The sequence below is a fragment of the Ictalurus punctatus genome, chromosome 7 (genome assembly GCF_001660625.3).
Source record: "Ictalurus punctatus breed USDA103 chromosome 7, Coco_2.0, whole genome shotgun sequence".
Taxonomy (NCBI): Eukaryota; Metazoa; Chordata; class Actinopteri; order Siluriformes; family Ictaluridae; genus Ictalurus; species Ictalurus punctatus.
The window spans coordinates 9,901,794-9,922,949 of record NC_030422.2 but is presented as its reverse complement, the minus strand read 5'-3'; the positions used below and the strand labels follow the sequence as shown (position 1 = coordinate 9,922,949).

Below are 21,156 nucleotides of genomic sequence, written 5' to 3'. Positions count from 1 at the left end.
GTAAATTCAATTAACTCTCCTAATGTGTCTACAGCTTAAAGGATAAGCTGACCAAGCACTTACCTGCTATGTATACAGCTCTTCCTACACGTATCAATTAAAAAAACAAAAAACAAAACAAATGGTCTACAAGATATGTAATGTCTCAGCTTAAGCTGCTTTTTAAAAATCCTGTAATTAATGAACAGCGAACATAATTACGTATTGGCGTTAAATGGCCTTGCGTAGGTTTTTTTTTTTTTTAAGTGTTTTTACAGCCCAAGGCATACATTTTAACATGACATATTGTGGTTATGTTAAACTGTCAGGCGGTGACACTGGCCTTAAAGTGCACCTATTATGTTTTTTTAGATATTACATTTCACGTGGTGTGTTATAGATCTGTTTATGAATGTAAAAAGTCTGCAAAGTTTAAAAATCAAAGCACACGACAGAGTTATTGACTCCCAAAAGAAGGAACCGATTCTGAACAGCTGAAACGACTGTTTAGTAATTCCAGACATTACTTCCTGTACTAACCTACGTAGGTTTGTAACAAAAAACCCCACCTCTGTTCTTTATCGGCTGCTCGCTGACAGACGGAGCTGAAACTCTTTATGGCAGTGGGTGTTTCCTTTTTGAAACACACTAGTAGACCAATCACAACAGACTGGGACATCTGACCAATCAGAGTAGAGTATGCTCTCTGAAAGGAGGAGTTTAGAACAAATCCTTTAAAACGGATCATTTAATGAGTTGATTTTGACACTGAGGGAAAAAAAAGGTAATGCTACAGTTTCAATTATGAGCACGTTAAAGTGTTTTTTGACCTCGGATGCATGTAAATCTATTGTATGAGAGCTTTAAAACAAAAGTAGGCATGTTTCAAAACCATAATAGGCACGCTTTAACAATGCTCTTCGTTTGAACTGATATTATGCAACGAAAATCAACTGAAGTTCCTAATCGACCCACGGTCAGAATCACACATAACTACAGTAAGACACCCGCTGTTTTGAGGTCTGAATACTGATGAGCACAATTTTAGCATTAACTCCTAACTACAGACACATTACTTGGAGGTTTTTCAGTGAAACCGAGCGCTGCAGCTTGTTGCAGCTAATGTATTAATTAGGAAAAACATGATAATTAGAGCATATTCATCCAGGTTACAAAAGTCCTAAACAGATGTAAACTATTCAAATGTTTTAGCTCTGTTGTATCTTGCTGGACTCCTGAAACAGGATAACCCACCCAGTAGGTGTTTTAAAAAGCAGATTACAAAAACGTACTTGGTTGCTTATTTTGTAACATGTGTGTCACTTGTATACTTGGAATAACCAACTCATTTCGCAGAGACTGACCTCAGATGCTTGAAGAGTAGCTTTAATAAATGGAAACTGAAAAGCAAAAAAAAATTCTAGGTATTTTCAAACTGTATGGATTTGATAATAGTGTTCAAACAGTTTTAAAACATTTTAAACGTCATCACTCTGCATTTAGACCTGTCGCGATTTACATTTTGCTACATTCTAGTCACTCTAGTGTAGCAAATCGAGATGAATGCAGGGTTAAATGACAGGACTGAAAGAAATTCGAATTCTAAAATCGCTGCTTGTCTTTGTCATTACATGTTCTTACTCGTAATTAATATCCATGTAATACAATCACGGCACAGGCTGATAAATCTCACTCTGAAAGTATATCGAGAAAGCCACAAATAAACACGACCTCAAACAGAGCCATAGCTAAACATGGCAGTAATAGTAATAACTAATAACTCAGGACACATTACTCATGAAAAAGCCGAATAGGACAATAAGGAGAAGTAGGTGAAATATGCACTCATGCAACACTTCGATGACAGACTGGATTTGCCAGAAGTTTACAGATATACCAACACACATCACCTGGAACGTTTCAAGGAGCTGTTTGTGATACTTTTTTTTTTTTAAACAGCCCCCCTGTTGGCAGCAAGGTGAACTGCATCTGCAATAAACACAAACCTAAAACAAAGCAGCTAGTCAGATCCATTACCTAGCAATACTACAAATCACGGTTTTTTGATGGTATCTGTAAGATTCTATGAATGTTACTGGTTTTTGTAATGCTTTTGAATGGTGGCACCTTAAATCGAAACAGTTTATGTATATGTGGAATTTGTGAGCCATTTTCAGTCTTTAAAGGTTGGTGTGTGATGATTTAGATGTGCAGTGTGCATATGTTGGTGCTTTTGCATTCTCCTTAAGCCACTGTTATTTGTTATAACCAAACAAAAAAGTGTTTGCATACAATATGGCAGATAAATCCCACAGTGCAGTACAAACATCATGTCAATCCCCAGGCGTTATATTGGACACCTGTGTGCAGGTTGAAGGTACTGTATACCAATATAAATTTTTCTACATTATGGGCTCAAACCAGTAAAAGAGGAAATCTGGGATCTGGAACATTTTACAGTGTCTTAAACGAGTCTTAGCCTTGTATTTATAAGTCCCAGGATTTCTTGAATTGTCCGTGGATCCTGTGGATATGCACAATAAACCTGTGCCATTTTTGGCCAAATGGGTACAACTGATTTTTCATATCATACAGATGCAGAAATGCCAGATGTGATGAACGTCTGTCTTACAGTCAAGCGGAACAAAATTCACACAGTGCAAGTAGTGCAGGTACAGGTCCATTGTAGACATCATGGAAGCTCAGCATATTAGCATCACAGTAACAGCAGAGTCAGACCAAAAGCTTTAAATGATCACATGACTATTGTCCATTGTCTTCTTGTTTTGTTTTCTGTCACACAGTGATGATGCCGGATGAGCACAGTGCTTTAAGTATCTACGATAACAGTTGAATAAGCAGGTCTTGTTAAAAGAGTTATAAAAGAATATTTTCTTCCTAACTTCTTCCTGCCCCTGACCTCTCCTGATCGTCTCTCCTCATCTTGATAATTCTTTATCAGTTATTCAAATTCTTAATGTTTATTAAAGGGCATGTATGCGTTTGTTCATTCTTGCTAAATTAACGCTACAGTGCATTACAGACGGATGATTATTTCCACAAGTAATATACTCTAAAATGAACTTCATTAGGAACATAGTGTATACTGGGACTGTGTCATTCATAATTTCATCACCCTCATACAAAAACAGTCCCTCCAACACAAAGTTTATCTCTTAATTATTCTTCTTAGTTACTGGCCGCCTCACTCCTAATCTCCATTTGAATTGAATTGAATCCATACTCTCATAACTCTCAAACATCAGGAGCTTAATTACATCTCCAGCACTGCTTACAGATCTTCAATACTCAATTGCTTATTGGCCCCAGCTCTCCCTATCATCACTCTCATCCGTATTGGATTCATATCCGGATGCGATACCCGATTCCCTGAACCCAGGAAGCTCCAACGTGCAGAAGAAGTGAGCCTCAGTAGGAGAACTCTCACTTTGCTCTTCGTCTGGACCCTGGCCTGAATCCCGGTCATGCTCTGGCTTCTTTTCACTGTCCGATGGCTCTGGAAAGAAGCCGAACGGATCCAGACGCACCACGTTAGGCTTCTTCAAGGGGGAGAAGCGAGGAACGTTGTCTCTCAGGGCGATCTCCAACAGGCTGTCCTGAGATCCCACTGCATTAGACAGAGGATTCAATAAAGTTGAAAAGATCTGAATTTGCTACTAAAAGTTGTCTACTTTTTTTTTTTGCAAGATTTGTGAAGTATGAAAAGGGGGAGGATGAGAAATAATACGCATGGTGAAAGCTCACTGGTGGAGGAGGACGAGTGTGTGCGGAGCTCCAGCTCCTGAATGTGTTTGATCAGCATGGAGAGGTGCTGTAGGAGCTCGCCGTTCTGCTGCAGGAGCTGCTGAGCTCGGACCTGAGCCTCTGTCCTTGCCTGCGTCTCCAAACACAGCTGCTGCTGGAGCAGGGCGGCCTGACGATGACAAACAGCAAGCAAAAAAAAAATGATTATAAACCATCAACATAATCAATAATAATAACAACCATACTCAGTTGTAGTATCCCAGTTACATAAATAACCTTCCATTCTGTTTCCTTTTTTTTCTGGACCACTAGGGTCATTTCCATCAGAACTTATGGAGGCAATGCATGAAAGTTGTCAAAAGGCTTTGCAACATGTCCTAATGGAAAATTCACCAGACAATAATAGGCAGCATTCATATAGTATATACTGTACTCCAAATACTATACTTTACTGACATTGAGGACTACATTAGGAAGCACAGCAAAATCGCAAATCGATGTGGCCCAGCTATGCTGGCAGTACGCCTGAAATTAGTGTTCAATATACTAAGGCTGTAACACATCAGTCTCTTGTCACCAATACTAGCACATGCTTCTGCAATATGGCTGACTCTGAAATGGTCTGAGGTGCAACATTTTCAGTTTTACCACCAGTCTTGCTCCTACCATCATGATATAGGACATCCATACTATATGAGTGGTGTCTGGCCACTCATACATTTCTGACTGCCTTTATCATCTTGACAGCTCTTTTGTCAGTCTTCTGTCAGAAAGGCTTGCATGAAGCTAGTTAACAGCACAGTCTGTGCAAGGGTCAAATGGCTCTCCTCGTAATTGAAGACTTTCAATGTTGGGGCTTTCACATATGAGATCAGGAGATGTTTCCGGCTCATCACTTGCTGCTGGGACTGTTCACAGAGCAGCCAGTCATCCAGATAGGGGAGTATCCATAGACCCCATTGGTGTGGTGGAGCAAGGGTTCCAAGGCATCTATCATGGATTTTGTGAACACGGTGGGTCAGGGTGGGTTTGGTGGAGTCTGACAGAGAACGATACCCTGCGGAAAGTGTGCTCATTAACCATTGGTCTGTTGTTATCAAGCTCAAAGGGGGAGAATCATCCCACTGCCAACAGTGTGATCTCAGAACCGACACTGGGATCCCTTGGTAGTTTCAGTAAACTTTTAGGTTTCATTGTAGCTACAGCATTAATTAGCTACAGTAATAATAATGTCAACTGAAGGTCCTTTGTATGTATGTGTGTGTGTGTGTGTGTGTGTGTTTGCCTGTGATGAAGCAGCCTGGCTTTTCTGTTCCTGCTGTTTGAGCTGTTTCTTCAGGAGCTGGACCCGGTGGTTCAGTGACAGGCGCTCTGGGACCGGAGACAGCAGTCCTGATGGCTCTATTTCCACCACGGCATCTTCAGAGCTCTGGGGACAGAAAAGAGTTTCATTAATTTATTGATTTTAGTCTCAGGAAATCGACTGAGGCAAGATGTGTTTCCAACGGTTTGCCTTTTGAGTTCTGAGGACACAGTGAACTGTGTAGTTTTGAACATACATTTGCAATCAAAATTAATCAACCCCCATTGCAATTCAGGTTTATTGTCAAAATCTACAGACTTTCAGCTGTTTGCAATGAAGAAATCAAACAAAAGCAATTGAAATAGTTCAACACAAGAATGCTTCAAGTGGTTTCCCCAAATTCAACTGAAAATGCAACTTATAATGACTTCTCCATTAAGCCTCTGGTGGGCTTATATGGATTCTTTGAAAATTGCAAGTGAGATTATGTTGTGTTAGGAATAAGCAATATTTCATGCTGCTAAACATTACAAGCCTCATCATGAAGTCTATTTTAGACAGCTTGATACTGTGATAGTTCAGGTACATGAGAACTGATGATACGCAGTATGTGTATATTTTATTCATTATAGACTTGATAGAAATGCTAAAACAACATGCAACATTTATGCTGTAGACTGCATTATTCATTACAGCACAGAAGAAACCATCAAAATCCCACATGAAAGCTGGTGGTATTTTCATGTTACCCAAGAAGACTTATTTGATACTGTTTATAAACAGCATAAAATCATGCAGAAACATGCTGATATAAGCACTCTTTACAACCTAGTTGAGCAGAAAAGCATCACAGAATGCACACCAAACCTTGAGATGGATGGGCTACAACAACAGAAGATCACAGCTGTCAACTGTCTAATTTTATTGATCCAGTTTCGGTGATCTGTACTTAAAAACTTTTAACTTGTTTTCGCAACATGCAATTAAAGTGTCTTTTCATCTTCAGCATACTGGAGCTTTGCATCTTAAGAATTAAACAGGTCCTATGATTTAACTTACTATACTACTAAAGTCCCAGTGTATTAACAAAACAAACAGATACATGAACAGCTACATTTATCTATCTTTTACAAAATTGTATTCATTATGCACATTTATCAAAGTGCATCTAGGCAGTACCTTTACATCTGTATTCTGCATTGTCTCCTCTGGGTTGGTATCAGCATCTGGAGTGTCCTCCTCCTCTGCTCTCTCCTCCTCGCACTTCACCAACCATTCTGCCAACACAAATCGACAAAATCGTGTTAAAAATAGTCCACTTGACTAGTACAGTTAAAAATATTTGTAATATTATCAACAGTTTTCTTCAAAAATAAGAACAGCTCTCTCAACTGAATCAGGAGAGACTTCCATGACCATTACTGGAGTGTGAGGGGGTATCCATAACACCATGACAGGCCCTGACAGCCTTCTGGACACAGCTTCTTGCAACTATGTCATTGATGGTGAACTGAAACATGGTCCATTCAGAAGGATCTCCTGGGTTTACCAGTCAAATCTAGCATGCAACAAATGTTGCAATCTTACCACCAAGTGGTCACTTCACAGCTCTGCCCCTCTCTTTCGCTGAATGTCCGATAAAGTCTGTGTACAATCACAAAATCAATCATTGCCCCAGTGTCTCTGAGCACTTATGAGCAACCTCGTGCTCATAGGAGGCTGTTCCTGCCATTCATATCTCCATCACTTCCAACATGAGCATTGAAGTCCCCCAGTAGCACTACGGAGTCAGTAGGACAGGGGTGTCCAATCTTTCTATAAAGCACCGGTGTGGGTGCAGGTTTTCATTCCAATCAAGCACATGAAAATTCTTTGCTGAATCAGAAAAAAGGAACTAGACTATTACATATAGACTTACCATCCACAGTGTCCATGCTCTGTTTATGACAAACCTCAAATGCCTGGCCGACTGTCTGCACAATTCTCATAGCTTGACTCTAACACCAGAACAATGGAAGAGAAGGGGAAAGGAAAGGAATTAACAGTGTACAAATATGACTACTACTTGTCTCTCATGACTAAATATGACTAATATTTTTTCTCTATTTCTTTCCTATATTTCTTATTAATAATTGTAGATGTTTCATACTCCTTAGTTCTTCAAAATATCCAGGTAACTGTAACCATTGGAGCTTTTGGTGCAGTCAGTAAAAAGGAGATTAAACAAACCTCTACCAAACTCATTAGTATTCAACCCTGATCAAACAAACTTCAAGACTGTTCCATATACATACCAAATCAACTCATCTGCTCTGTAGAAACACATTAAAAATCACATTTGTCTACTGGTTTGTCTATACAATGTCATTAGCCGACTGACCTTTCTCTTGGATTTGAACACGTTGCAGCGGAACACATTGCTCTTCTTATCTTTTGCAATATAACTGAAGATTTTAAGGTCTTGGGAGTCATGGGAGACATAGAATATTCTGGGAATGGAAAGACAAAATATATGATACAATAAAATACAGTAGACTAATGTGAGTTAACATTTCAATCACAACCAGAAAATGATTATGCTCTTATGCTGATTTATGGATGGATGTGCAATTGGAATTGTTTCATACTGTCCGAGAAAAAGAAAATACATTTATGGATGTAGTGTTAAAAATATAACTTGAACATGGCAGCATGTTAGCGTCAGCTGTCAGCGTTCTTTTATTTCTGGATGGTAACGTGTTTTTGTACTTGCACATAGGTATAATGAACAGGACACTCTTCTGGCACAAACAAATCTTCAGAGGAAATACGTCCCCTTTTATAAACATTTAAGAAAGCTAGCCCATGTCTTCACGTGACATGTGGCCTAACCTTATTGTTCCATTCACCGTTTGTGATTAAATAAAGATCAACTGCTATCGAAAGAGCTACCCATAGGCTGTGTGGATCTCATGCAGGTGGTTGATAAAACCTGCTCATTGCCCCATATCCTTCTTCCCCTTTTCCCTTTCTTCCACTACAGTATACAATATACAGCATGCATCTGGACTCTGGAAAGGCTCAGTACTTATCTCACAACTTGACTTCTCCTCCCTGGACCACTGGAATTTCCTTCCCGGGATCAGTAAAAGTGTTAAAACTTATCATAAAAATATGTTTTTAAATGAAACGTCTTAGCAGGGAATTGATCTTTACATGGTTTTATAAACAGTTTAAGGGTTTGTCGTAATCGCAGGTTTGCGTTCATAACTCCTTCAGAACCATGGCTCGATTGTGCAATTCCATACGTCACGCAGTATGTGCACACAGTGTTTCCTCTTTTTATGACTTTGCTGTCGTATCAAATCTCAAGTGCCAAAAAACCCCAAAACAACGGGTTTTGGATGCAATGTGTGTCATCTTGCATGAAGACGTGCAAACGAGGAGCTGATCTTGAATGCAGGCAGATTTTCACTGTGCTCTCAGTGCAAGTGTTCGTGAAGTCATATGAAAGTCTGTTTTATATATCAATAATCATCATAACAATTTCCCTGGCATCACAAAACTAGAAACAGGAAGTAATGCAACAAGAGGAGGAACATATTACTCGCCATTACTTTCACACCTGGACTTATAAGGACTTGGTTCTCATGTTTGTCCAAAGTCACAATCAACAGTAGCACTTATGGTTTTTCTATAAAAAGAAGTTAATTAGATATGATTAAGACCTATAAGTACATTTCTTACCTGTAAATGGGATCCTGTGCCAATGTGACATGACTTTCATCCCAGCTGTATGCATTTTTCTGGAGGAAATATTTAGCATAAAAAAAGTTACAAATCCTGTGATCTCCATGAGATCTGCCATACTAAAAAGCTCAGACAATGTCTTCAAGACCTTTTTTTTCTTATGCAACACCACTTTGACACCATCCACTGCAACGACCAGGCTGACTTTCATCTTCTTGATGTTCTTCACTTTGAACTCATACTGGGGAAAAAAAGGAAAGAAACTTGTCATATTACCAAAAAAACAAACAAAAAAAAACAATCCACAAACTTCTCCATCCTGAAGACTTCACATCTGTTTGGTACAAAGCACTGCCTTCAGATCACACTAAAGGAAGACTAAAAAACTGGCAAAGAAGCTTATTTTTGTTTTTTTGTCCAGAAAATCAGCTCGAACTTATCGATTATGAATTTTCATCTCCCCACATAGAGCACCGTCCTTTTTTAACCAGATACTCAGCGATAAACATAGGCTGTCTATTAAAAAAAAAAGCAGAAGGGTTTTCACTCTCAGAGCAAACTGGTGCAATGCTGCTGCCATAAATCTATAAGCCGGCAATGGAGCAAGTCCAAAATAAAAATGTATGCCCTTGGCTAGAAGTGTTCCTAAAAGAAGAGGTTCTATTCTCTGAACATTTTTCCTTCACTCACAACGACAGTCACAGGAATGCCTGCTTGTTTTTCTTGCTTTTTCTTAGAGAAGAAGAGTTATTTGAATACATTAATGATTAATGAGACAGAGAAAAAGCTCTGCTGTTTATATATATTTTAAGGCCACAAAAGGTTGAAGGATTTTTATGTGCATAATTAGACCTTAGGACTCTTAGGATTGAGGACTACAAATGTATCAGCACAGTACAATTTATTTTTGCTGTATACAGTATATAATCCTGTACAGTTTAATAACTGGCTATCTAAAAACCAAACAAAACAACAACAAAAAAAAATCAAATAATACTTACATTTTTTAAAATAAAAATGATAATGATTGCAATTTTTAGAAAATCGACTTTAAATTCTATCCTCATGTTATTTGCAAATATGATATTTTATTAAAAACTAATATATCATCAATATACTGTATATGAATAAATATAAATAGTAATATTATTTACCTTTATATATTTACTGTTATACATTTGATGTCAGTAATAAAATGTAATGCACAATATCATAACCAACATGTAAAATATGCTTTATTACTGAAGTATTTATTAAATATATTATACTGTATATATGCATAAATAAATAAAGCTTTCGAGTCTAAATGATCATTTTATTATTTATATTATTTAGACTAAAGCGAATAAAAATTTAGCCCTCATGTTGCTATATTATATAAAGTAATATTAAGAAAATTATTGGGGCAAAATATTAAAATGAATAAGTAGTAAATTAATATATTGTTAACTGTGAAAAAACAACAAAAACATACAAGTAGGCTAAGTAAGGTACTTGCGCAGTGTTATAAATTCTGATCAAATCAAATCATTAGAAATGATTCTAATATCTTAGATTATACAATGAGCAATAATTTCTTATAATCGATCGATGGTTGAAGAGATTTTCATTTAAAAAGAAAGAATTCCTTACTTAAATAATTCTAATAAAATTGAGTAAAAATTAAACCTACTTACCCGGACCCTTCTCATGGCTGCCAGGATGTCCAGCCTGCTTTGGGGACGCACAATATCCAAAGTGCCAATAAACTAGAGGGGACAGAGGAGAAATTGGACATGGGTACGTAATTTAAACTCACATCTAATAGATGACCTGCTGACACACACACACACACACACACACATACACACACACACACACACACACACACACACACACACAAACACATTCAGCACATGAGATATCCTTGTCATTGATACTATTATCCCGTCACACGCACCTTCACCTGGAACGCGATGCCGCACTGGAAGCTGTCATCACTGTCATCCACCAGGTTATATTTTGTCTTCTCAGGCATTGTGCGTGTTTTTGCAAGTGATATGGAGTCCAAGTCGAATACAAGCCTTCACAAGAAGCCTCTGGTGGCTGGCGAGTGTGTCAGGATCATATCAATCAGAATCCTGGTCAGCATTCCTCTCTAATAGACCTTTATTTACCTCTAAAATAATAACAGAGATTAAAAAAAACACACGAGCTTGCCTCACCCGATGAACAGAGGAGAGAAATCTTCTTCTGCGGCTGATGCGTGCACAGATGCTGCGTCCAGCTGTTTTATGGTTGCAGCCTCTCCTTGCCTCATGATGTTTAGGAAGCTTGGAGGGGCTGGGTGGGATTTGTTATGAAAAGCTGACATCTAGTGGTGGTTCGAGTGCTAATGGTTCATGACTGGGATTCAAGAGTCTGCTTGAACCAGTGAGGTCACTGGACAACACACTATTCCTTCACCATAATGAAAACAGAGATGTCTACTGTACTGTAGCTAGCAAACAAACAATGAAACAAGGTATCGATTCGTGACCCTTCTGTCTAAGGAAAGGACAAGTAGACCCTATTCCATCAAAAAGAAATAAACACCCCACAGCATAACAGAGCCACTATATACTCTATGTATGTCTTTATATTTCCAGGTCAAGCTTCAAAATGGGATATCAGTAACACTGAACTTGGTGTGGATGTTGATGCCAAGTGGGCTGGTTTGAGGATTCCAGGAACTGTTGATCTTCTGAGATTTTCACTCACGACAGTCTCTAGAGCACTGGTCACTAACCCCTTTCCTGGAGATCTACATTTCTGAAAACTTTATCTGAAACTTTAATCATGCCCACCTGACCATCTAATCAGAAGACTTAAGAAGTTCTTGATCAAATAAAACAGGTCTGTTAGATTATATTTGAAGATGAAACCTGCGGGAAGGCAGATCTCAAGGAAGAGGGTTGGTGACTACTGCTCTAGAGCTTACACAAAATGGTGCGAAAAACAAAAAAGTCATTCAGTTCTGGTTCAAGCTAACAGGAAGTCTAAGGTAACTCGATTAACCATGCTTTACAACCGTGGTGCACAGAAAAGCATTTCAGAAAACACAGCATGCTGAACCTTGGGGACGATGGGCTACAACAGCAGAGGACACCATCAGGTTCCACTCCTGTCAGCCAACAACAGAAATCTAAGGCACCGAAAGTGGACACTTTTATTGTAGTCTCAATTTTTATCTTAATTTCTGTTTTTTTTTTAAGGTGCTGGAATGAAACGGTCTTTGCTAGACCCTTGTCAGATATTACTGTGGCTGAATTCTGCCAAAAAAAGCCAAAAAAAGATAACAAATTGGGTTTTTCTGCTTATAACATACACCTGTCTAAAATGTTTGCCAGGGTCCTGTTCTCCAGACTCTAAAATACCAGAACTTCACTTGTGATTGAAATACATGCAAAAGAGATTTTCCCACGCCACAGCATGTATATGATCGTCAAAAAGGAAAAGGCATGTCTGGTAATACTTTACTAGTTCTGTTACACCAAACTGGCTTTCAGTAGTTAATAAGCCAGATGTTGTTCTGTTTATGATTATAGCATAATCACTTTATCCAACAGCAGATCAATAGAGGCTGAAGTAAAGATCAATAACCCAATCAATTGCTGTCACAGCTTGAAAATGTGACCCGGTCACATCAGCTAATGTTACAGCTCACTACAAACTAACAGTGAGGGATCTGCCAAGTTGCATCAAATGGTTAGAAAGAGGGTATATAACAGCAATTTAAGAAGAAGAAGAAGAAGAAGAAGAAGAAGAAAAAACCTACAGATATATAAATAAAAAAAAAGCTCAAACAACAAATCATACAGTATTTGGGCCATGTTTTGCCAATACAATCCAACTTAATTTGTATTTTCCTGTTGTTAAAGTAAATGTTTAAAGAATACCCTCATAAACTATCAATTATTCAGTAATTACTGAGGAACTAACAGTCACATCTTCATGTGACTGATCTTGTCAAGCTAAGCTCGTGTATGTTGTCTCGTCTTTAAGTCCTGCTGATTTTGTTGAATCCACCATGACCCCTCGCATGCCTCGTGACACACTGTGGTCCAAATTTGCGACATCAGCCTATCACTCAGTTATAAATACACACACTAAATCATGACCGATATGTTGCTACCTGAGGAAAATGTTTATGTTTCGCAAGTTAGGCAGGAAAGACCACCTGAGAACACACTGCACCCTCTCTTTGTGCCTTTATTATAGCGTTATTTCATTCATTCATATCATTTATTCATTCATTTAGCAGACTCTTTTATCCAAAGCGACTTACAACTGAGAAAATACAAGCAAAGCGATATATCAAGCAGAGAACAATACAAGTAGTGCTACCATACAAGATCCATTAATTGAGTTTCAGAAGAAGCAAAGTGTGCAGAGTGGAGGTGTAAATACCAGAGTAAATTATTATTTTTTTTTAGGGGTTAGTTAGGTGTTCAAGGAAGAGGTGGGTCTTTATCTGTTTTTTGAAGATGGTGAGAGATTCTGCGGTCCGGATTGAGGTTGGAAGTTCATTCCACCACTGAGGAACAGTTAGTTTGAAGGTACTTGAAAGGGACCTTGAGCCACGCCGAGTAGGAACTATTAAGCGTCGGTCGTTGATTGATCGCAGATTGCGTGAGGGAACGTAAGCCTTCAGGAGAGTGTTGAGGTAGGGGGGTGCTGTTCCAGACAAGGTTTTTTAGGTGAGCATCAAGGCCTTGAATTTGATGCAGGTGGATACAGGAAGCCAGTGGAAGGAGATGAAGAGGGGTGTGACATGGGTTCTTTTGGGCTGGTTGAAGACAAGGCATGCTGCTGCATTCTGAATCATTTGGAGAGGTTTGATGGAGCTGGCCGGGAGGCCCGAGAGTAGTGAGTTGCAGTAGTCCAGTTTTGAGATAACAAGAGCCTCGTCTAGTATCTGTGTAGCCTGTTTGGTGCGGTAGGGTCTGATTTTCTTGATGTTGTAAAGGATGAACCTACAGGACCGTGCAGTTGTTGAGATGTGGTCTGTAAAGGTCAAGCTGTCATCAAGAATCACCCCAAGGTTACTGGCCGTCCTGGTTGGCTCGAGTGTGGTTGAGCCGAGCTGTACAGTAAGGTTGTGGTTGATTGAGGGACAGGCTGGGATGACGAGAAGCTCAGATTTTGCCAGCTTGAGCTTAAGGTGGTGTTCCCTCATCCAGACCGAGATGTCCGACAGGCAAGCAGAGATGCGTTCAGAGACGGCTGGATCATCAGGCTGGAAGGACAAATAGAGCTGGGTGTCATCAACATAGCAATGATATGAGAAGCCATGACCCAGAACTGACCCCTGTGGAATGCCAGTTGTGAGTAGCTGAGTTTCAGAAATACCTCCCCTCCATCATACCTTGAAGGATCTGTCTGTGAGGTAGTATTCCACCCAGCCCAGAACCGTTCCGTTGATGCCCAGGCTGGAGAACCTATTATTTAATAGATGAAGTGTTTCATTTTGCCTCTTTGCAGTTCCAAGCAGCCTCCAATTAATGGGGGCACTTCGAGGGGCTTTCAAGTCATTTTTGAGTGAGAGAGAGAGAGAGAGAGAGAGAGAGAGAGAGAGAGAGAGAGAGAGAGAGAGAGAGAGAGTGCAAGAGAAAGAGAAATAAATAAATATAAATAAAATCTAAAACAAATAACCTTTAATCGAATCCAATCCTAATACTGTCTATTATAATACTTTATACATCTATGTAATTCATTTAAATTAATTAAATACTGTCCATATTTCTGTAAATGTTTAATGTTTATTTTAATCAGTATTGTATTCTTTTCCTTTATTCCTTAATTAACATTGTTAAAACAGTCACACCAGTAGAGAGAGAGAGAGAGAGAGAGAGAGAGAGAGAGAGAGAGAGGGAGGGAGAGAGAGAGAAGAATGTGGGTGATACACATGGATAAAGATATTAAATAGTGGTAGCTAGCTAGCTAGACAGATAGATAGATAGATAGGTAGATAGATAGATAGATAGATAGATAGATAGATAGATAGAGAGTGAGATAAATATCTAGTTAGGTAGATAGTGACATAGAGAGAATGTGTGAGACATAGAGAGAGCCATGAAATAGAGAGATAAAAGAGATAGATAGATAGATAGATAGATAGATAGATAGATAGATAGATAGATAGATAGATAGATAGATAGATAGATATAAAGAGAGAGTGAATGTGGGAGCAAGACATTGAGAAAGACATAAAATAGAGAGAAACATATTAAATAGTGATAGATAGAAAGCGAGAGAGAGACAGTGAGAGAGAGAGAGATTAAATGAATGAATAAATCTATATGGAGAGAGTGAAAATTACAGATAAAAGGAAAGCTATTGAATGAGAGCCATAATAAGCGAGAGACAGAAAATGGACTGTGTGTGAAAGATAGAATAATAATGAGAAAGAACATTGCGAGGTAGTTAACGAGAGGACAGAGTGAATGATTACGAGTGAGAGATCGAAACAGAGCTGGAAAAATAGACACAGAGATAAAAAGAGAAAAACAAAAATAGAAACTTTATGACAGAAAATGCATGATAAAGAACATTTTGTATTATGCTAGACAGAGAGGTTGTGAAAGAGATGGAAAATTGAGGGGCCATTATTCTAGGCTGCTTTCTTTATCATTCTCAGTTCTCAGTATTTCTATCATTCCTGGTTCTCATTTGTTCTCAGTCTGCTTCTGGTTGCTAACTAGTGGACTTTCCAGCAGGACTGGAAATTTATAATAATTTGCATAGTTAAGATGAGAAGAAACATTACAAATGTTAAGGTTAGGCTGATTTCATTCATGTCTCTGCCATGCACTCCAAACTGACTGAGACCTGGATCCGCACAGAGAACACTGCAACACCTGTTGCCCTAGCCTCCAACTTCAACTTCTCCCATACCATGCGCCCCAGTGGACGAGGAGGTGATACAGGTTTTCTTCTCTCCAAAACATGAAAAATTTACATGTCTCTCTGCCCCTTATTCCAACACCTTTGAATTTCATGCTGTTACAGTTACTGACCCTGCCAAAATGCACTTGTTATTTATCGTCTTCCAGGTCAATTGGCCAGTTCATTGAAGAGCTTGACATGCTGCTGTCCACCATCCTAGAGGACTGAACTCTTCTTGTGGTCCCTGGTGACTTCAACATTCACCTAGACAAGCTGCACAATGCTGATTTTCTTGCCATCTTGCCCACATTTGACCTCAAGCAGTTTACTACCCCAGCAACTCACAATGCCGGCAAACAGCTCGACCTTATCCTCACATGAAACTACACCACATACAGTCTTCTCGTTACGCCTCTCCACATCTCTGACTATTTCTTTATCCAGTTTTCTATTTCTCTCCCCATACCCCCTCAATGTCTCTACCTTCAATCTCCTTTCGTCTCAATCATCGTTCCCTTTCCCCCTCACTTCCCTCTGATAGCCACCTCTCCTCACTGGACTTAAACACCGCAACAGACATGCTATGTTCCACTCAAACATCTTCTCTTGACAGCATCTGACCTCCAGGCCAGCTCGCATGTCACCCCCTAGCCCTTGTCTCTCAGAAGCTCTTCGTAACAACCAGACCAAATTAAGGGCAGCTAAAAGGAAATGGCGTAAATCAAACAATCCAACTGACCTAAGCAATTACCAAACACTTCTCTTTTTCCATAGCATCTCTACCATTACTACCAGGAGAAGATTGGCAACACCCGTACTCTCTTCACAATCTATTCCTCTCTTCACTGCCCCCCTCCTCCCCCTTCCCCTACCTCTCTCACGCAGATGACTTCACCACATTCTTTTCCAACAAAGTTACATCAATCAGGAAACAGTTCCTCCATGTACCTCTCAAATTTCCTCCTTTTCCCCTCTCTCAGAGACTGATGTCCCAAAACTCCTCCACTGTAGCCATCCTACAACATGTCCTCTAGACCCTATCCTTTCTCATCTTCTTCAATCCATCTCTCCCATACAACTACCTGCACTAACACATCTATCTCCACCGGCATATTCCCTACCTCAGTGAAGGAGGCTCAGGTAATTTAAAAAACCAACACTTAACCCTGCTGCTGTTGACAATTACAGACCTGTCTCCCTCCTTCGTTTTCTGTCCGAAACCCTTGAAAGAGCTGTTTTTAATCAACTCTCCACTTTTCTCAAACAGAACAACCTTCTGGACAAAGAGCGGTCTGACTTCAAAAGCAATCACACCACGGAGACTGCTCTGCTTTCCGTCACCGAAACCTTACGACTAGCAAGATCAACCTCATCCTTCTCATCCTACTCGACCTCTCTGCTGGCTTTGACTCTCTGAATTATCAGATCCTCCAGTAAACTCCAGCCTAGGCATCATCGGAACGGCTCTGTGCTAGGTGAAATTCTATATCTCAGACAGATCCTTCAAGATATTGTGGAGGAGAGGGGTTTCTGATACTCAGCATCTCACAACCCAGGGGTAGGTGCTAAAGGAAAAAGACAAGACAGAAGAAAGGTAGGATAGCTAGCTAGACGGAATTATATAGAGGCAGTTTATGTAAACGATAGCTTTGTGTGGGATTGTTTTTAGCTATAAATGGAATAAAAGGCCATTTAGGATCCCTGAGCCACCAGGGGGCACTGTAAGAATGCTGGATTAGGTCTGTCAAAGGTTTTGTGTGCAAGCAGATTTGGTGATGTGCTTAAATAACTGAGTGATGTTATTTTGGCTCTGTGGCTAAGCATATAACTGCCAGAATGGAGTACCACTTCAACACTGAATATGCACCATGTTGAAATACATAAAGTGATCCATAGAACTGAAAGCAAATACTTTGCATCATCACTTCTATCGAAGACATGCTGTAAGAACTCTAGCCCCCGAACTGACCCCTGAACAGAGCAGGAGGTGATGGAGGAGTGTGTGACTCATTGTAGATCTGAGGCTCTGTCTGAGCGGTGAGAAGAACAAAAGCCATGCCAAGCATGGTCGGTTGTCGTCATGGAAATCCACCTCCGCTCAATGGTGCTGGCGAAAAAAAAAACACAACAACACACACACACACCCCCACACACACACACACACACACACACACACACACACACACACACACACACACACACACACAGGGTGTTTTACAAATGACTCTTTATCTCACAGGTGGTTGCAGTTTACTCGTCTGTGCCTGTGGGTTCGGAGCTGTATTCCTAATGACGCACATGAAGAGGTTTAACAATAAGAGCTTTCCTGTGAGTGGGATGTATAGGCAAAGGAGAAAATATATTGGTGAGACATAGGAATGGCCTTCAGACCCCTTATGAAGGTTATAAATGAGTCAGCTGCCTCCTTTAGGTAAACAAGTGAAGTAGTGAAGGCAATGTCATAAAACACTAACTATTTAGAGACTGTAGTAATCAATCAAGAAAGCAATGAAAGCTTGTAGTACAACATGTGTCCACAATAATCATAAGAATCGTAAGTTGAAGTTTACAACATTTTATAGTATTCGACTTTGGAACTGAATTGAGATATGACTTTGGGATTTGGGATTATATGTCATGAACTAACATATAACAATGAGGTTTTAAGAAAATATTGTACAGAATGAAAATATAGCTTGTAAAATGATTTACAATGTAAAAAAAAAAGTTGTGACTGCGTAAGTATTATTGTCAAACATGTAGAAAATGGTTCTCTGGTCTGATGAGACCAAAATTAGATTTTATTTTTCCACCTTAACGTAAAGCAGTACACGTTGGAAGAAACCCAACAGTGCTTATCACCCTGAGAAAACCATTAGTGATCAGTTTGTTCAAAAGGTGTTTGTTGTTGTTGTTGTTGTTGTTGTTGTTGTTGTTGTGTGGATTAGATACAAACAAGATACAAGACATTAGATGTCATAATTTATTCCAACAGAATTCCACACATACAGCATCATACGGTTTAATAAATAAAAGCACTATATTATATTTATAAAAATATTTTTTTCAATAAATATCAGTTGTAAAGATGAGAAAAGTAAAATTTAAAAAAAAAAAAAAAGAGAACATAACAGGCTTTTCCACTGTTTGCTTAGTGCAAAAGTACGCTCACAGTTTAATTCCAGTGCTTTTTCTTCTCCTTCTTTTTCATCTCCAAGTTCAGCATAATGATTCCTTGAGACTTTTCTTTTGGTCTCCAAACTCCAAACACCTACTTCCTCACCAGTTCCTGACAGGGTCCAGGCTGGTGTCTGGCAGTTACTGAATGATGAACTCAAGTCCACCTCAGCCATGAGCTTGAGACACCATTCAGGATCAAGCTTGTGTGTTTGAAGTCCTTCTTCAAGCGAGTCCAGTGGTTGGAGGCAAGTTCAGGGCTTCGCTTATCTGCTGAGCTCCATGTAGAGTGCAGATTTGAGAAAGCGAGGGTAGCAGTCGTTCTCCATAAGAGTGTAGATCTTGCTCTGGGCCAGATCGAAGCACGACACAGTCGGCTGCTCCAGGTTCTTCTTTGTGATGCTTTTCGTCTCATGATCGAGATTCACCTGTGGTACAAGAAATGGAGAAACTATTAGTGAAATCTAGCAAAAGAGACTATTAAAGAAACAATGCTACCTGTACAGTACTTCTCACTGTATTTTATGTACAAAACACACACAGTATCTTGGTCGATGGATAATTACCTCTCTTGGTGCATCGGCGTCAACGAACTCCTCGTAGATTTTCTTGGCTTTGGAGCACAGCTTGGAGGATGTCTTTGTGTTCTTGTAGTCCTCACAGGCGAGGTAGAACGCAATGTTTTCCTCACTGTGCTCGGACAGCAGGAATGCTCGGAAGGCGCACAACCCATCTGCACGCAAAACAACAGCATTTTGTTTAGACAATAAACCAGAAATGATACAGAGCTTTGTGTGGCCCTCCAATATTAGAGGGGTGTTAAAAACGAATAATCGGCATACACCTTTGCATTTGGTGCGTACTGACCTTTGTGAGCCAGCAGATTCTGAAAGGATGCTCTCCACTTGAGCGTGTCCTCTGTCCTCAGCTTATCGCTTTTGTTGGACAGACCCATGAAGTTGAGCTCCTGCTTCAGGAGGAAACTTCCCAAGCGTGCCTTCAGATATTTGACTCTGTGAAAGATGAGAAAAGATATGTAAGACAAATCCAACTTTATTTTACCTTCAAAAGCCCCATTGTAAACTGCATATAAAGTTACTGCCTAAATTTACACCTGCACCTGCAACTATTTCCTATAGCAATCCTAGCAATGGTCTTCTAAATATCTGCTCAGTGAGATTTTATATAATAATATAAAACAGCATTAATAAATGCACCGTACCTCTCCAGACAGGTAACTGGCAGTGATTCCAATCCTTGGCACATTTTCTCTGAATGTATGATCCCCAGCTGTGTGCTGTACGCTTCGTTAAATGTGTGTGCTGTTGAGAGAGTTTGGATTCTGACAGAAACACAGCAGCGTGGTGTTATTTATACAGTACAAGAGCACTCTAAGGCGTCCTTGTCCTCAGCCAGTAAGGACGAAGTAGGAGGCGCTTCATTCTCCGGAGCTCAGCTGTGATTCATTTCCAGTAGACGGCACTGGCTCCAAGGTTCAAGGTAAAAAAAAAGAAAGAAAATAAGAAAAAAAGGAAAATAAATGCATCTAGAGTGATTTGGCTCAGGAAATGTACTGAGGCAAGACAACTGGCTGAAAGCAGATGCAGGAGGGAAGCATTGTTATTTAGAGAATTTAAAGGAAGACTAAAGCGGGAATTATTGGTCAATGCAATTTTGTGTAATGTAAACCAAATCTGTAATACAATTACTGAAAACGTATCTAGGCACTGAGATATTTGAGAATTTGTTTGGTAAATGTATATAAGATGCACTAACAGAGGTTCAGCAAGGATGATCTTGAGTTGAGATGAGATGAAATGAGATGATAAATTTGCATGAAGGATATATACAGTAGAGTCTGTGAAAATCTCCTCACAAATATCCATTACTGAGATTAAGCACAACTTTCAGAATAAAAGTGGCGCCTTAATGGTGAAGTAAGCAGGATTTTGTGAGTTTACGTCCCAGAGGTTTTGAGAAGCTACATTGCTCAGTAATTAGATTAGACACGTTTTGGGGTAAAAGTGCCATGGGGGTTGCATTTATTCCATGTTTCCACTTTCGGATGTTGACGCTAATTCATTGGCATCACACACTATTCACTATTTCATAGAATCACGAGTAACAGGAGACGTGATGCTGCAGGCAAGAATCCAGCACTTCAAAATGTCAGATACATATTGACCCACATGATGCACTCGCTACTTGTAGTACTCATTTTTACCAGCAGAGTGACCTCCTTCCAGCTAGTTCTTCATCTTAACATGTCAACATTACTGAATAATCGAAGTGTGTTT

The 21,156-nt window shown here is 39.5% G+C and overlaps 2 protein-coding genes across 2 annotated transcripts; both read right to left on the bottom strand.

The window, feature by feature from the left end:
• Positions 1–1,357: 1,357 nt before the first annotated feature.
• nos1apb (nitric oxide synthase 1 (neuronal) adaptor protein b) lies at positions 1,358–11,062 on the bottom strand. The gene is made up of 10 exons (XM_053681783.1): positions 10,716–11,062; positions 10,453–10,524; positions 8,925–9,017; positions 8,774–8,832; positions 7,428–7,536; positions 6,966–7,044; positions 6,233–6,324; positions 5,030–5,173; positions 3,730–3,913; positions 1,358–3,607 (listed from the first exon to the last, which is right to left on the bottom strand). Exons 1-10 carry the CDS (start codon positions 10,791–10,793, stop codon positions 3,297–3,299), a joined length of 1,221 nt encoding a protein of 406 aa, XP_053537758.1. The 5' UTR covers positions 10,794–11,062; the 3' UTR covers positions 1,358–3,296.
• Positions 11,063–18,651: 7,589 nt separating this feature from the next.
• Positions 18,652–20,233, bottom strand: rgs5b (regulator of G protein signaling 5b). Its single transcript, XM_017471190.2, has 4 exons — positions 20,082–20,233; positions 19,727–19,872; positions 19,426–19,592; positions 18,652–19,287 (listed from the first exon to the last, which is right to left on the bottom strand). The coding sequence occupies exons 1-4, from the start codon at positions 20,123–20,125 to the stop codon at positions 19,126–19,128; spliced, it is 519 nt and encodes a 172-aa protein (XP_017326679.1). The 5' UTR covers positions 20,126–20,233; the 3' UTR covers positions 18,652–19,125.
• Positions 20,234–21,156: the final 923 nt, after the last annotated feature.

Excerpts from the sequence above, each read along its gene's own strand:
- nos1apb (XM_053681783.1), bottom strand. The coding sequence starts at position 10,793 with ATGCCTGAGAAGACAAAATATAACCTGGTGGATGACAGTGATGACAGC. Across the intron at positions 10,525-10,715 it reads GCATCGCGTTCCAGGTGAAG|TTTATTGGCACTTTGGATAT; the intron begins GTGCGTGTGACG and ends TGTCCCCTCTAG. Across the intron at positions 3,914-5,029 it reads GCCAGGCTGCTTCATCACAG|GCCGCCCTGCTCCAGCAGCA; the intron begins GCAAACACACAC and ends TGTCATCGTCAG.
- rgs5b (XM_017471190.2), bottom strand. The coding sequence starts at position 20,125 with ATGTGCCAAGGATTGGAATCACTGCCAGTTACCTGTCTGGAGAG. Across the intron at positions 19,593-19,726 it reads GAATCTGCTGGCTCACAAAG|ATGGGTTGTGCGCCTTCCGA; the intron begins GTCAGTACGCAC and ends TTTTGCGTGCAG. Across the intron at positions 19,288-19,425 it reads ACGCCGATGCACCAAGAGAG|GTGAATCTCGATCATGAGAC; the intron begins GTAATTATCCAT and ends CTTGTACCACAG.